The 11,552-nt window shown below is 60.3% G+C and overlaps 1 protein-coding gene and 1 non-coding gene across 3 annotated transcripts; both read left to right on the top strand.

Annotated features, from left to right (window-relative positions):
- Window positions 1-507: 507 nt before the first annotated feature.
- On the top strand, window positions 508-579 carry TRNAE-UUC. Its single transcript has one exon. It is a non-coding gene; the product is annotated as a tRNA-Glu (tRNA).
- Window positions 580-2,050: 1,471 nt separating this feature from the next.
- Window positions 2,051-6,999, top strand: LOC123034965 (regulator of cell cycle RGCC-like). Of its 2 annotated transcripts, none has more exons than XM_044452780.1 (5): window positions 2,051-2,155; window positions 4,461-4,664; window positions 5,128-5,214; window positions 5,641-5,703; window positions 6,070-6,999. In XM_044452780.1, exons 1-5 carry the CDS (start codon window positions 2,128-2,130, stop codon window positions 6,075-6,077), a joined length of 390 nt encoding a protein of 129 aa, XP_044308715.1. In that variant the 5' UTR covers window positions 2,051-2,127; the 3' UTR covers window positions 6,078-6,999. The 2 variants fall into 2 exon arrangements, with proteins under 2 accessions (XP_044308715.1, XP_044308716.1); XM_044452781.1 differs by lacking the exon at window positions 2,051-2,155 and adding an exon at window positions 2,171-2,352.
- The last annotated feature ends 4,553 nt before the right edge of the window (window positions 7,000-11,552 follow it).

The raw sequence follows: 11,552 nt of genomic DNA, 5'->3' as shown, positions 1-11,552 counted from the left end.
CTGCACGACCCTGTGTGGGATCAGCCCCTCGTTTCCCTGCGGGGTCGACTTGCGAGCAAGTCCTCCCGGGAGCGAGGGCCCCCTTCTTCGCGGAGAGGTGAGGGCTGGTGGGGCGGCTTCAGCCGGGGTCTCACCCCTCCTAGCACCCGCTCTGCGCCCAGGAGAGCCCCGCAGGATGACGCGCGCCACGACCCCTTGCACCCCCGGGGACCAGCCGACCCCAGGCGGCTGCCTCCAGCGGCGGATAGCCAGGGGCCCCGGGAAGCTCCGGGGCAGCGCAGGAAGGCGTCTCCTCTGCTGCTGGCATTCGGGGCTACACTGCTTCGGAGCATGGAGGTTCTCTCCGGCAGCCCGTCGAGCGTCGCCTGGTTTGGCCGCGGGGCGTCCTGCACAAGCGTCCGGACAGGGATCGCGAGCGGCCTCGAGCGGGCGGGGGGGGGGGGGGGTAGGAAACCCGCTGCGGCCCTGCAGGAGAAGAGCGCGCCAGAGGACGCTGTCAGTGTGATCTCCCATATGGTCTAGCGGTTAGGATTCCTGGTTTTCACCCAGGCGGCCCGGGTTCGACTCCCGGTATGGGAAATTGCGATTTTTATTTCTCCCGCGCGTCTTTCCAAGCCTTTTCCCTCCGTGCGAAAACCTGGCCGGCCGAGCTCGCCGGCAAGGCGCCGCGGCCGGAGAAAAGGGGTCTCTTGAGGGGTTCGCGGGTACCGCCCGCGCTTCCACAGGCCGGCCAAGGCAGCGGCAGGTGCAAGCTTTGCTCGCCAGGAGGCGCTGCTGCTAATCTGTACGGAGGAGGCGATCCTTCGCTTCGCACGACCCGCAGGGGCACTTTTGTGTAACCCCGGGACTGAGCGCCGGCTTGCGAGCAGCCTTAACCGGGCCGGGGCGTCCCCTGGGGCGCCCTCGCCTCGCTCCCTCTCGCCCATCCCCGCCCCGGACTCGCGTCCCGGGGAGCACAGACGAGGCGTTCTCGCCCCCAGATCTCCAGCTGTTCGGGACCACACCTCTCATCCCTCCTGACAAGTGACCGGGACCCAGGGCCCAAACGCCCCGGGGGCCCCGCCGGTCCGCCCGCCCGGCGTGACACTCCCGAGCCACCCGCATTGCTGCGACGACGCGCGGTCCGCGTCCTGAAACCCACGCGCTGCGTCCTCCCGGAAATCCACGAGCTGCTGGGAACTGCGGAGATCCCCTGCCAGCGCGACGGCCCTGCGGCTGACTCTGGACGGTTCTTTTAGCTACCCACAGTATAACTGCCAGCCTGTGGCGACAGCAGAAGAGGGATCCTGGGGAGGGCAAAGGAAAGGCAAAGCCGGGGATGGTGTGACTTGGTGTCCTGCAACAGCAGGGGGTTGGACCGGATGGCCTTCACGGCCCCGTCCAACTCTGCTACTCGTATTCCATCATTCTAGGGCGTCTGGGGAAGGCGAGCTTGAGCAGAACGTCTATCCTTTAAAGCTCCCATGGGGATCATCCAGCAACAGCGGGGGGGGGGGTCCTTGTTGGCCTTCCCCTTTGTTCTAATTGCCCTCTGGGTCCGGCCCACTGCGCTGAGCCCGACAGAATCCTCGCGGTCCACCTTCCGCACTGCTCATTTTAAAGGCGCAAGGAAGTCGCTGTTCCGGAGAGCCACCCGGGGTCCGTCCGGGCCTGCGCGCCGTTGGGGCGCACTCGCGCACGGGGCCCTTTTCTCGCCAAACTTCCACCGGACCGCCCCTCGAAGAGCGCGCTTGTATTCGTTCCGTTCTTCTCCTTACGCTGTGACTTGAACTCTGCACTCGCTCAGGGGCACTTTCGGCTCGTTGCGTCGGTCGAGTGCCCTGGGAATGACGAACCCAGACACGCCCGGCCGGCCTTGCCCTGCCAGGGACTAGCCGCTTGCGTCGCGCACGCGTTTCCTGCCTCCTTTCACAAAAGCTGCCCCCGCCTCGCGGCGTGACGGGTTGCGGGAGCCCGGCCCGCCTCGCCCGGGGATTGGCCGGGCTCCCGCAGCGGGGGCGCGGCCTCGGGATCAAAATCGTCCCGGCCGGGGAGTTGCCCCTCGTGCGGCGCGTTTGCCTGCTGGGACCCCGCGCGGGAGGAAGGAGGACGGAGCGACGCCCGTCCCTCGACGGCAGGTCGGCGGCGATGGAGGCCGGAGCAGCACGCCGGACAGGTCAGGGGTCCCTCGTTTCGCGGTCTTTCGGGAAAAGTTCCTGGAGGATGTGTCTCTGGAAACTGGCCCTGGCAATTCTAATTTTGGAGAGTTCGTTTCTCGTGGCTGGTGAACGCTCTGATTCCTTTTTAGACAGTCCTGTGCTATTTCCAAGCGTTGATTAATTCAGAGTTTCAGGAGGAGATAACAAATGCCAGGTAGGAACGACCCCAAGGAGAACCCAGGATAAGGGGCTCTCTGGAGTAAGATGCTTCCAGGCTGACCATGAAATAATATTATCGGTTTCATCTCATCAGCACGGGATTCTCTCTTTGGACCGAGGAACCCTCTGCATGCATTACACTTTCAAATGCCCTTTGGCTGTCTGGCAGTACAGCTTCGCACCTTTTTTCCCATTTTGCTTTTGGTGCCTTTTTGTCTTTTGGCTGGGGTTCTGCTGGCTAGAATTTTCTTACCCAGTTTATAAGTTTGGTAGAGAATTGCCCTCGTGAAATGCTTTATTTTTATTATAATGCAAATACCCTTGCTTTCTGCTCTTAGCCTTTGTGAGCACATGGCCTGTAGCATTTTTCCCTTTTGGGAGTGCCCAGCTATTCTGAGATCTCCTTTCCTTCAACCGTGGCTTGCGCCCGCGTCCACCACCCCCTGCCCCCTTGCTAGAAAGGCCTGTGTTCTGGGTGAAACCGCTGCGAGACCTCTTGTCTCAGACCCGCCCCCCCCCACGTGTCAGGTGTTGGCTCTGTTGTTTGCTTTTGAATTTATATGCCACTGAATAACCTAAGCAGCAAACAACCAAATTCAAGACCGGCATTACCATTCCAACTGCCCCTCAACACATACACACACCCCTGCACGAAGCAAGGTGTCCCAGTTTTATTTATTTATTTATTTATTTATTTATTTATTTATTTATTTATTTATTAAAACATTTGCCCTCCCAGCTGCCCCAGCATCTCTCGGTCTGCGGTCTCAGGCTCTGACTCCCACCTTCCTGAAGCTGGTGTCCTGCCGCAGGGAAAGTTGCTGTTCCCCTTTGTGCTTTTGCTGAGCAAGAAGCAATGGGAAACTCCAGGGAGGCATTTCTTCTCTCGGTTTCTCTTCTGTCGGGGGGGTGGAAAGAAACGGATCTTTAGAATGGATGCAGAGATGTCTCTTTCCCTGCCTGGGAGTTGGATAAAACCAGTGTGCACAGAGGTCTCCTCATGTGAGAAATAGAAAAAGAGGAACAGAAAACCAGAGCGAGTCAGAAGGGGTCTCCTGGGCCATCTAGTCTGACCCCTGGCTCCGGCCAGCTCCACTCATGACATGCCCACCATGTGCATGTCGTGGCTCCGGTGGCTCCAAAGGTCCCTCCCGGGCCGCGCTGCTGGCAGTTCTCGCTCTGCTCAGAGGTGTGCAAGCAGCTGCCTGTACACACGTGCCCCTCCGCACGGGGAAGTGAGCGCACGAGGTCCCATTCTGGGAGCAGCTCCTCTGCCGTGCCGCAGAGACAGCCATGCAAGCAGATGGGAAGATAAATGGGGGGGGGGGCATGTTTTCAAAGTGAATTGGTGGGGGTGACTGCAGGGTGGGCGCAGGGCTGCGCTGCATTGGCTCGGTGGTGTCAGCGGTCTCTGATTGTGTGCAGTGGGGGGGAGGCCTTGAGCAGAAGCGGGTTGTGGCTGGAGCAGATATTTGGCGGACCGCCCTTTCCAAAGGCCACATGCCTGGCGGGTCTTGGGAGAGGCAGCTATGGGGTGTTTTTTTTAACATATATATTGTTATTTTTGTATTATATTTTATGTTGTGAGCCGCCCCAAGGCTTCGGCGAATGGGACGGCATAGAAATGTTTCAATAAATAATAAATAAATATAGCCTGGCACTGCAGCAGGCTGAGGAAGGGTTCCCCGGGCCCTGTGCCGGCTTAGGCTCTTTACCTGCCCTTCCTGCAGGGGAGCCCTCCCTCGCTCCGAAACCTGCGCAGGCTTGGTCCCAGGCTGCAGCTGCCCCAGACGTGGGGTGTTGCGCAAGCTGAGGACTGCCCCCGAGGCATGGCAGATCCCAGTCCCATCTCTGGCCTTCTGTGTGTCTCAGGAGCACTGAGCTGGGCCCCTCCTCTGGCTGTGCACAGCGCCCTAAACGTGCAGCAGAAACTTGGGGTGGCCTTTGGAGGGTTCCCGAAGCCTGGCTGGCAGGAGCAGCCGGCATGAGCAGGTCGAAGGGGCTCCACACTTCTTACGCCTCCCAGCCCAGTGGAGCGGGTGGGCGAGGGACGCCTCTCCCCCAGGCAGGGCGCACACCTGAGACGTCCGTGTCCCTCTGCAGGGCTGTCCATGGACTACCTGGAGGACTTCCTGATGGAGTTTGACCAGGTGGTTCAGGAGTTCGACAAGGGGGAGCATTCCCAGTACGAGCAGCACCTGGAGGAGCTGAAGAGCCGGACTCTCCCCGGCACGAGCAGCGAGGAGCTGAAGAAGCCGCCCCCTCCCAGGGTGTACGACAGCGGCATCGATGATTCAGCGAGTGAGGGTGAGTGCCATTCTTTCCATTCGACAGTATGGCGAGGAGGACGTGGAAAAAGACACCCGCTTCCGTCCTCCCACCCCCGACTCCTCAGTGTTGTGGTTGAGGCCGTGAGTTGTGGCAGCCGACTCTTGAATTTGATATGAGTTCCCTTCCAAACCCTTTAAATTGCTCAGACATTGAGCAGGGCTGGTGCAAATCTTTTCATGGCCCTGGGAAGGCCTAAGCGGCTTCTTCAGCCTTACCTGTGACTCACCCGCGCAGCACAGTGTGCGATCCATCACTAGCTGCAGCTGGGCTAACAGGCTTGTGTCCTACCACAAAACATGCTCACGGGGGAAGGGGGGGCGGGTAGGAGTAGCTGCCTGGCTGTCAGGGGCCAAGCCGCAGCGCCCTGGACTGCTGGGGTGAGGGGGCTGTGCCCTGAGCCGGCCGGCCCGTCCTGAGGGTCCTCTCGCTTCTCCTGCAGGCAACAGCCCCTCCCTGGGCAGCAGCCTGAACACGAGCCAGGAGGACCTCGGTTCTTCCGCCCACCCTGCGGCTCCCTACTCCCAAGGTAAGGCTCAGGGGACAGGCTGGGGGTGCGGTGCACGGCCTCGGGGCTGCAGGGGGGCCGCCTGGTGCTTCCCCACGTGCTCTGGGGGAGGGAGCTGCTGGCTGCCCTGGCCTGAGCATTGAATAGCTGCAGAGCCCAGGAATGCTCAGTGCCTTCTCTGTTGTGACACTTTCTGTTTCCACTGGAACATAAAACTGCGGGTGCGGCAGGCCACCTGTCCCAAAGTGCCAGCCCACACCCCCGGTGTGGCGGTGCTCAGCGCCACCAGGCACCGCATTTCAAAGGCTCCTTTTCTACCTTTAAGACAATTGAAAGCTTTATTTCAGGCTCTTCTCTGCACCGAGATCTCAGCCTTTACTCCAGAGCAGTATTGATTTGGACCCGCTAGGCTGAGGTGGTTTACCTGTGCACCTTTTTGTCCCATAGCCAAACTGGGAGATACCCACGAGCTGGAGGAATTCATTGCGGACCTGGACAGGGCGCTGGAAGGTACGTGGGGAGGCCTGGTCCCCGCTTGCAAGTGGCACCTGTGAGCCCAGCGCCACAGAGCTGGGCTCCTCTCTCTGCTTCCTGCCGTGCGGCTGAGGCTTCTGTGGCCCCGCCGGAAACCGTCGTTCGTTCTCCCGCTCTGGGTACTGCAAAACTGACAGTGAAAATACTTGGCTCCTGTGCTGTTTGCTGCCATGTCAAAACAGCTGTTGTAGTAACGACCCAAAAGAGAGGACGAAACCCTAACCCCAACCCCCATTCGGGGTTTCCCCCACTAAAATTGCTGCATGGGCACCGGTTGCCTGGCACTTGCATTCTGCTTGCTCCCTCTGACCGCTTTCTCCCCCTGCCCCCCCCCCCCCGCAGAGATGTGAGCAGCTGGTCCGGCCTGCTCAGGACAAGCCCCCCTGCTGTCCAGCAGGGCACCCGGCTCCACTGTGCCGGCCCACCGCTGCTGGCTCACACACGGGGCCTGCCTCCCCTCCCCTCGGCAGACCCACCGGCCTGGATCAAGACTGGCTGCTGCTCCTGGGAGAAGAAGCCAAGGCCGTCGGACCGCGTGACTTGGACCCCCGCGACGGCGGAGCGCTGAGTGTCACCAAGGAGCCCACCTTGAGTCCAGCTCCCAAGACACAGTTTTGGTTACTTGCCACCTTGGCCACTCCGCTTGGCCTCTGGTTGTTCCCCAAGGCATGGACCTCTTTTAAAAAGCGTTTTAGAACGGACTGGTGGGTGGCAAGGACTGAGAGTCCTCCTTCAGGAGAGCCTGAAAGGCCACAGGTCTGAGGAGCAGCCTTCACCGCAGACCCAGAAGGCGTCCCATGGAGGAAGGAGTTACCCAGCGCTCTCTGGACGGAAGTGCCTGTGGAAGGAGCCTGCTGGTGGCTTCAGGCCGGGCTGAGCAAGCCGGGGGCCCTTCTCCATATGCCAAGACAGTTTAAAAACAAGGCAGAGGCGGCCGGCATTGGCATGGCTCGAACCCATCCCTCCGCCCTGAGCAAAAGGACCCCGTCTTGCTTCCGTGGCCATTGGCTCCCACTGCAGATGCTCCATGCATGCACGAAGCTCCAGGAAGCCTGCACCGCCTCCTCTTTTTAAAGGAAGCGGCCACCTCGGCGTCCCCCCTGGGCTCGAAAAGCGGGGACGTGTCTTGCCTCCTCAGCACGCCTGCTAAACTGCTGGACTGGGGCAGCTCCTCTTCCGCCATGGCTGTGCCATAGTGTGGACATTGTTATATAATGTGCTTTTAGATTGTATATGTAACTATGCAAATAAAGGGAGCTGTTGCCAACATAATCTTGTTTGTTGTGCCCACTTCCAGAAAGGACACTGGTTCTGTTACTGGGCACCCCAAGGCGCACGGCCTACACGTCCACCTCGCGGGGCCCTGCGGAAAGCAAGGCAGCTGCGTGAGGCTGATGTGTCCAAACCAGGGAGCGACCATTCTGTGTGGCTCGGGTATCGCCGTGATCCATGCCTGGTGCTAAGCACCACACTTCAAGGGGGTCGGACAAGTCGGAACGGGCCCAGGGAAGGGCAGCAAAGAGGGCCCCTGCAGGCTGTCCCCGCGTCCACCACACCAGGGGCCCTGCAAGGGGTGACGTGGCCGCATCCCCATGGGAGGGGTCTCGGGTCTGGGCACCACGGTGTCTGTGAGGCCAGCGCCCCGGCCCTCCCGGGGATCGCAGGTCAGCGGGGTTGCGGAGCAGCAGCCGGTGGGACCCCCTCCTCGCACCAGCTGCCGCCTGTCCATGTCTCTGGAGCGGATCAGCCCGAGGCGAGGTCTCATCCCGGCTACGGCAGTGCGCAGGCGCCTCCAGCACTTGGCTCAGCCGCTGAGCCGCAAGCGGTGGGCAGCAGACTGCGCCCGTTCCCCCACCACGGCACCCCGCTTCCTGCAAGGCACGTGGCAGCCCTGTTTGCAGCCGGGGCAGCCAGGGAGTGAGGAGGGGCCCCGGAGCCAGGGCAGGCATGTGCCTCCCCACGTGGGATGAGCTGGCCGGGCGGCACCGTCCTCCCCCTCGTGGTCTCCACCCCCACCTGAGCGTGTGGTTTCTTGTCTGCCTCGAGCCCGGATGCCGTCGCGCTTTGCGCTGCAGTGCAATTTGGTTGCAGCAGGGAGGAAGTGGCTCCCTGGAGACTTGCCAAGGCCACCTTCTCACCAATTCCTATGCCTTTAGTGCCTAGAGGGGATGGAAATCCAGGCACCGAGACTGGTTCACTCCCCCTTCAGCTCCATCCTCTCTATCGAATCACAGGATGGTGGAATAGCAGGGTTGGAAGGGGCCAGGAAGGCCACTGAGTCCAACCCCCTGCTGTTGCAGGACGCCACGTCACACGAGATCCTGGGTCCCATCGCCGTGCTGCTCTCACCGTCAGGAAGTTCTTCCTGATATCCACCTGGAACCCGGCTTCCTGGACCTTGAGCCCAGTGTTGCTTCTGTGTCCTGCGGTCGGGGATGATCGAGACGGGAGCCTTGCCCTTCCGCTTGACCGCAGCCTTCGAGGCCCTTCTGGAGAGCGACCTCCTCCTTCCCTGCCGCCTTCTCTTCTCAAGGCTGGGCATGCCCAGTTCTCCCAGCCTCTCCTCAGCGGTTTCCTTTCCAGTCCCTGCATCTCCCTCAAAGATGGCTCCCTGCAAAGGGGCAGTGGGAGCATCTTCTCTGTGGTGGGGCTCCTGGACCGCCGTGCAGGCTGGATGCCCTTCCCTCCCGCTCTTCCGTGCCAGCAGGGGCTGCTTCCTGGCCCAGCCACGTCGAAAACGCCGCACCGGTCTTGTTTCGATTAGTCTGCTGCTTTTACCTGCTGTTACTGGGATGCCGTTGGGTGATTGCGTTGTATTGTGTTGCGTCTTATTTGGGTGTTAGTAGGATGGTCGACAAGACTTAAATGAATAATTTTGAGTGCAGAGCAAAGATGATAATATTCCAGTTTGTCCCTCAGTCTCATCCAAAAGCCCCGATTCAAAGGGGATGGGACGGGCATGAGCGAGCAAGCCGGCGTGGGGCTGACTGCTCACTCTGCCTGCCACCGCGCGACTTCTCCGGGCCCGCAGGGGCAGCCCCCCAGCCCCTGGCCCCCGTTCCGGGGGGGAGCGAGTGCACCGCGGCCGCCAGGACACGGCTCTCGCGCATCCCTCCCCAGGACAGCCACAGCTGCTGCCAACCTGCACCAGGGCACCTTCCTCAGGCAGGGCCAGGGGATATCTTTCGATGTATCTATTTAAAATATTTCTGTGCCGCCCATTCCATCAACAGCACCCCAGGGGGTGGGCAGCACAGGACCCCATGGCCTGGCAAGGGGTCCCTGCACGCCACCTCTTGCGCAGGGGCACCTGCCTGGCCGGGCGGCCCATGCTGAGCGCCTCTGCGACGGGAAGCGCCAGCCTGCGGAAGCGCCTCTCCGAGCCTGCGGTGGGGGAAGTCGGCAGCGCCTCGTAAAATGTCCGCGCACCACCGTGTCCTCTCGCAGTGCTGTGCAGGAAGGGACCCATGGCCCCCCCTCCCCCGCCTGGCATTTCCCCTTTCACTCAGTCCGGTGGGAGTCACACGATTCCTCTCCAACCAGCCCTCAGGACTTCGCCTCTGGGAGAGGCCGCGACCCGGCCGGGGAACTCCACCAGGAATTGGCCCTTCCGCAAGTTAGTTCCGTGGGGAATTGCCAGATGTCCCTCGTGTATTCCAAGCAAGAGCGGTTTATGCGCTCTACTTGCGGGGCTCCATGGTGTGAGGGACACCCGGGACAATGCCGGCCAGCACGCATGGCAGCGTCTCCGTCAGTCCACGTGCTCTTGCACAGGTTCCCCAGTCCTTAGATCGCCTGCAGGGGTCCTTCTGCATGAGCCCCCTTTAAAGGAGAGAGAGAGAGACGTATGCCTGGCGCTGGCATTATGTATGATTTGGCACCAGGTTAAAACCTGTTGATTTTCTCACCATCTTGACTGTTGACTATATTATTTGGTTTGACATTGGCTTTTAAGCTAGTTATTGGTACAGGTGGAATAGATGTTTAATTGATTGCTTATTATGATGCATAGTTTTGGTTATTGATTTGTGCATACCTTATGGTAGGTGTGTTTGTTTTAAATCTATTTTTAGATTTAATGTTACATCATACATTGTCTTAATAGAATTCTGTGCCCTGTTCTGAGAGTATTGCGCTAATCAAACGGTACAGAAATGCCTAAATAAATTATAAGCAGGAAAGGGGTGGCAGGCAGCCCGGATCACGGAGGCCAAGGCACAGCCTGCCTCTGGTCTCCTGGCAGACCCACTCCGAGCTGCACGTACCCTGCGGTGCTCCGAACTTTCTCGAGTTGGAGCCTGCCTGGGAGAACCCCCCCCCCCCATCGCTGGCCTCCTGCCCAGACCCTTGGGGTGGCTGCACCTGCCATTCACACAGTGCCCAGAGTCCGAAGCCGCAGTGCCCAGCGCGGAAGTTCTCCTTGGCAGTGCCCCTTTCTCTGGGATTACTCGGGCTTTGCAGCCCTCCTTCCCCTCCTGGGACAGTGACCTCATCCCCAAACCATCCAGGGACACATCCCTTCCCTCTCCCAGCCGGTCACTTCCCTGCATTGTTCCCCAGCCATTGATGGGCCACGCAGGGCCAGGGCCTCAGCCACCCCCCCAGCAGTTTGTGGTGGCGGTGGGGCTGGCTGGGTAGGGACAGCGGCCGTGCAGGGCAGCCTCCGGCCACTTGGACCGAGGCGGGCCCTTCTTCGAGGGCCTGATGCGCTGGCCTCCTCCAGGAAACCCACGCAGTATTTCAGGCGCGGGAACACCGGCCTGCACTCTGTAGTCTTGTCCGGGGTCTCTTGCCTCTGAACGGGCTTGCAATGCTTGCCGAGACGATGGCCGTGGGAAAACAGGCAGCCGCTCATCAGGTGCAGCCCGTCCTCATACAGAGCGACAGCGGTGGGGAGCCTTTCCAGGGCAGTGAAAAAGCTGTCCAGACGAGCAACGGGAGGCTCATGCCACTGCCTCCAGGCAGCAGACCATGGTCACTTGGCCAGAGCAGGTGGGCCAAGAGGGCCGGGGGGCCTATTCTCACGAGCAGAGCCCCCCGCAATGCGGCTGGGGCTCCCGGCGACATCCCCCTCCCGGCGGACCCTGCTCCAGCCATCCCTTCTGGTCTCCTTGCCGCAGGCCTGCCCAGCCTCTTTGCCTGCCCCAGCCTATGGGGGCCACCGGGAATGTGGGGCTGGCTGGCTGGTTTCCGCTGGTGATCACTTTTCCAAACAATTGCTATTGCTTTATGTTTTGCACTTTTGTTTTCTTGTAAGCCAGCTAGGGAAGGGACACCTTCAAGGATGGTTCATACATGCTGAAATAGCACGTTGTCATTACGTCCCGCCAAGCAACCTCCAGCTTGTGGCAGCCCTGTAACCGAAGGCCCCCCGGGGGCCCTGGCCTTGCAGCCCTTGCAAGCTCGAGGCTGGGCCTTGCTGGGCCTCCTCGTCTTCCGCCCTTCTCAGCACATTCAAAAATCGAAGTCTTGCCAAACGAGGAGAACAAAAAGGAGCACCCAATGGCCTGCAAGAAAGCAAGCACTGATGCCGGGACGGCCCTCCTCCCCAGTTCTCCGAATCCACACAAAGCAGGAAAGCCGGGGGCTGGTGAGGCAATCCGAGGACCCGCGAACAGCGGAGTATTCAGCAGGCGTGCCTCTTTCCGTCTGGCTTCAAGGCAAGTGTAGGAAAGCTCTCCCTGCTCAAACTGGTATTTTCAGGAAGTGAGGCAAAGAGCATTGACAAAACATGGCTATTTTAGGAGCGACCTGAAAGCTAAGAAGTCATTGGGTGCAGATAACATCCACCCAAAACTTCCCACAGAAAGCAAATGTGAACAGGC

This window comes from Varanus komodoensis, unplaced genomic scaffold (genome assembly GCF_004798865.1).
Source record: "Varanus komodoensis strain SLA01 unplaced genomic scaffold, ASM479886v1 scaffold74, whole genome shotgun sequence".
NCBI lineage: Eukaryota > Metazoa > Chordata > Lepidosauria > Squamata > Varanidae > Varanus > Varanus komodoensis.
The sequence above is the reverse complement of the archived record's forward strand: the minus strand, read 5'-3'. Positions and strand labels throughout refer to the sequence as shown.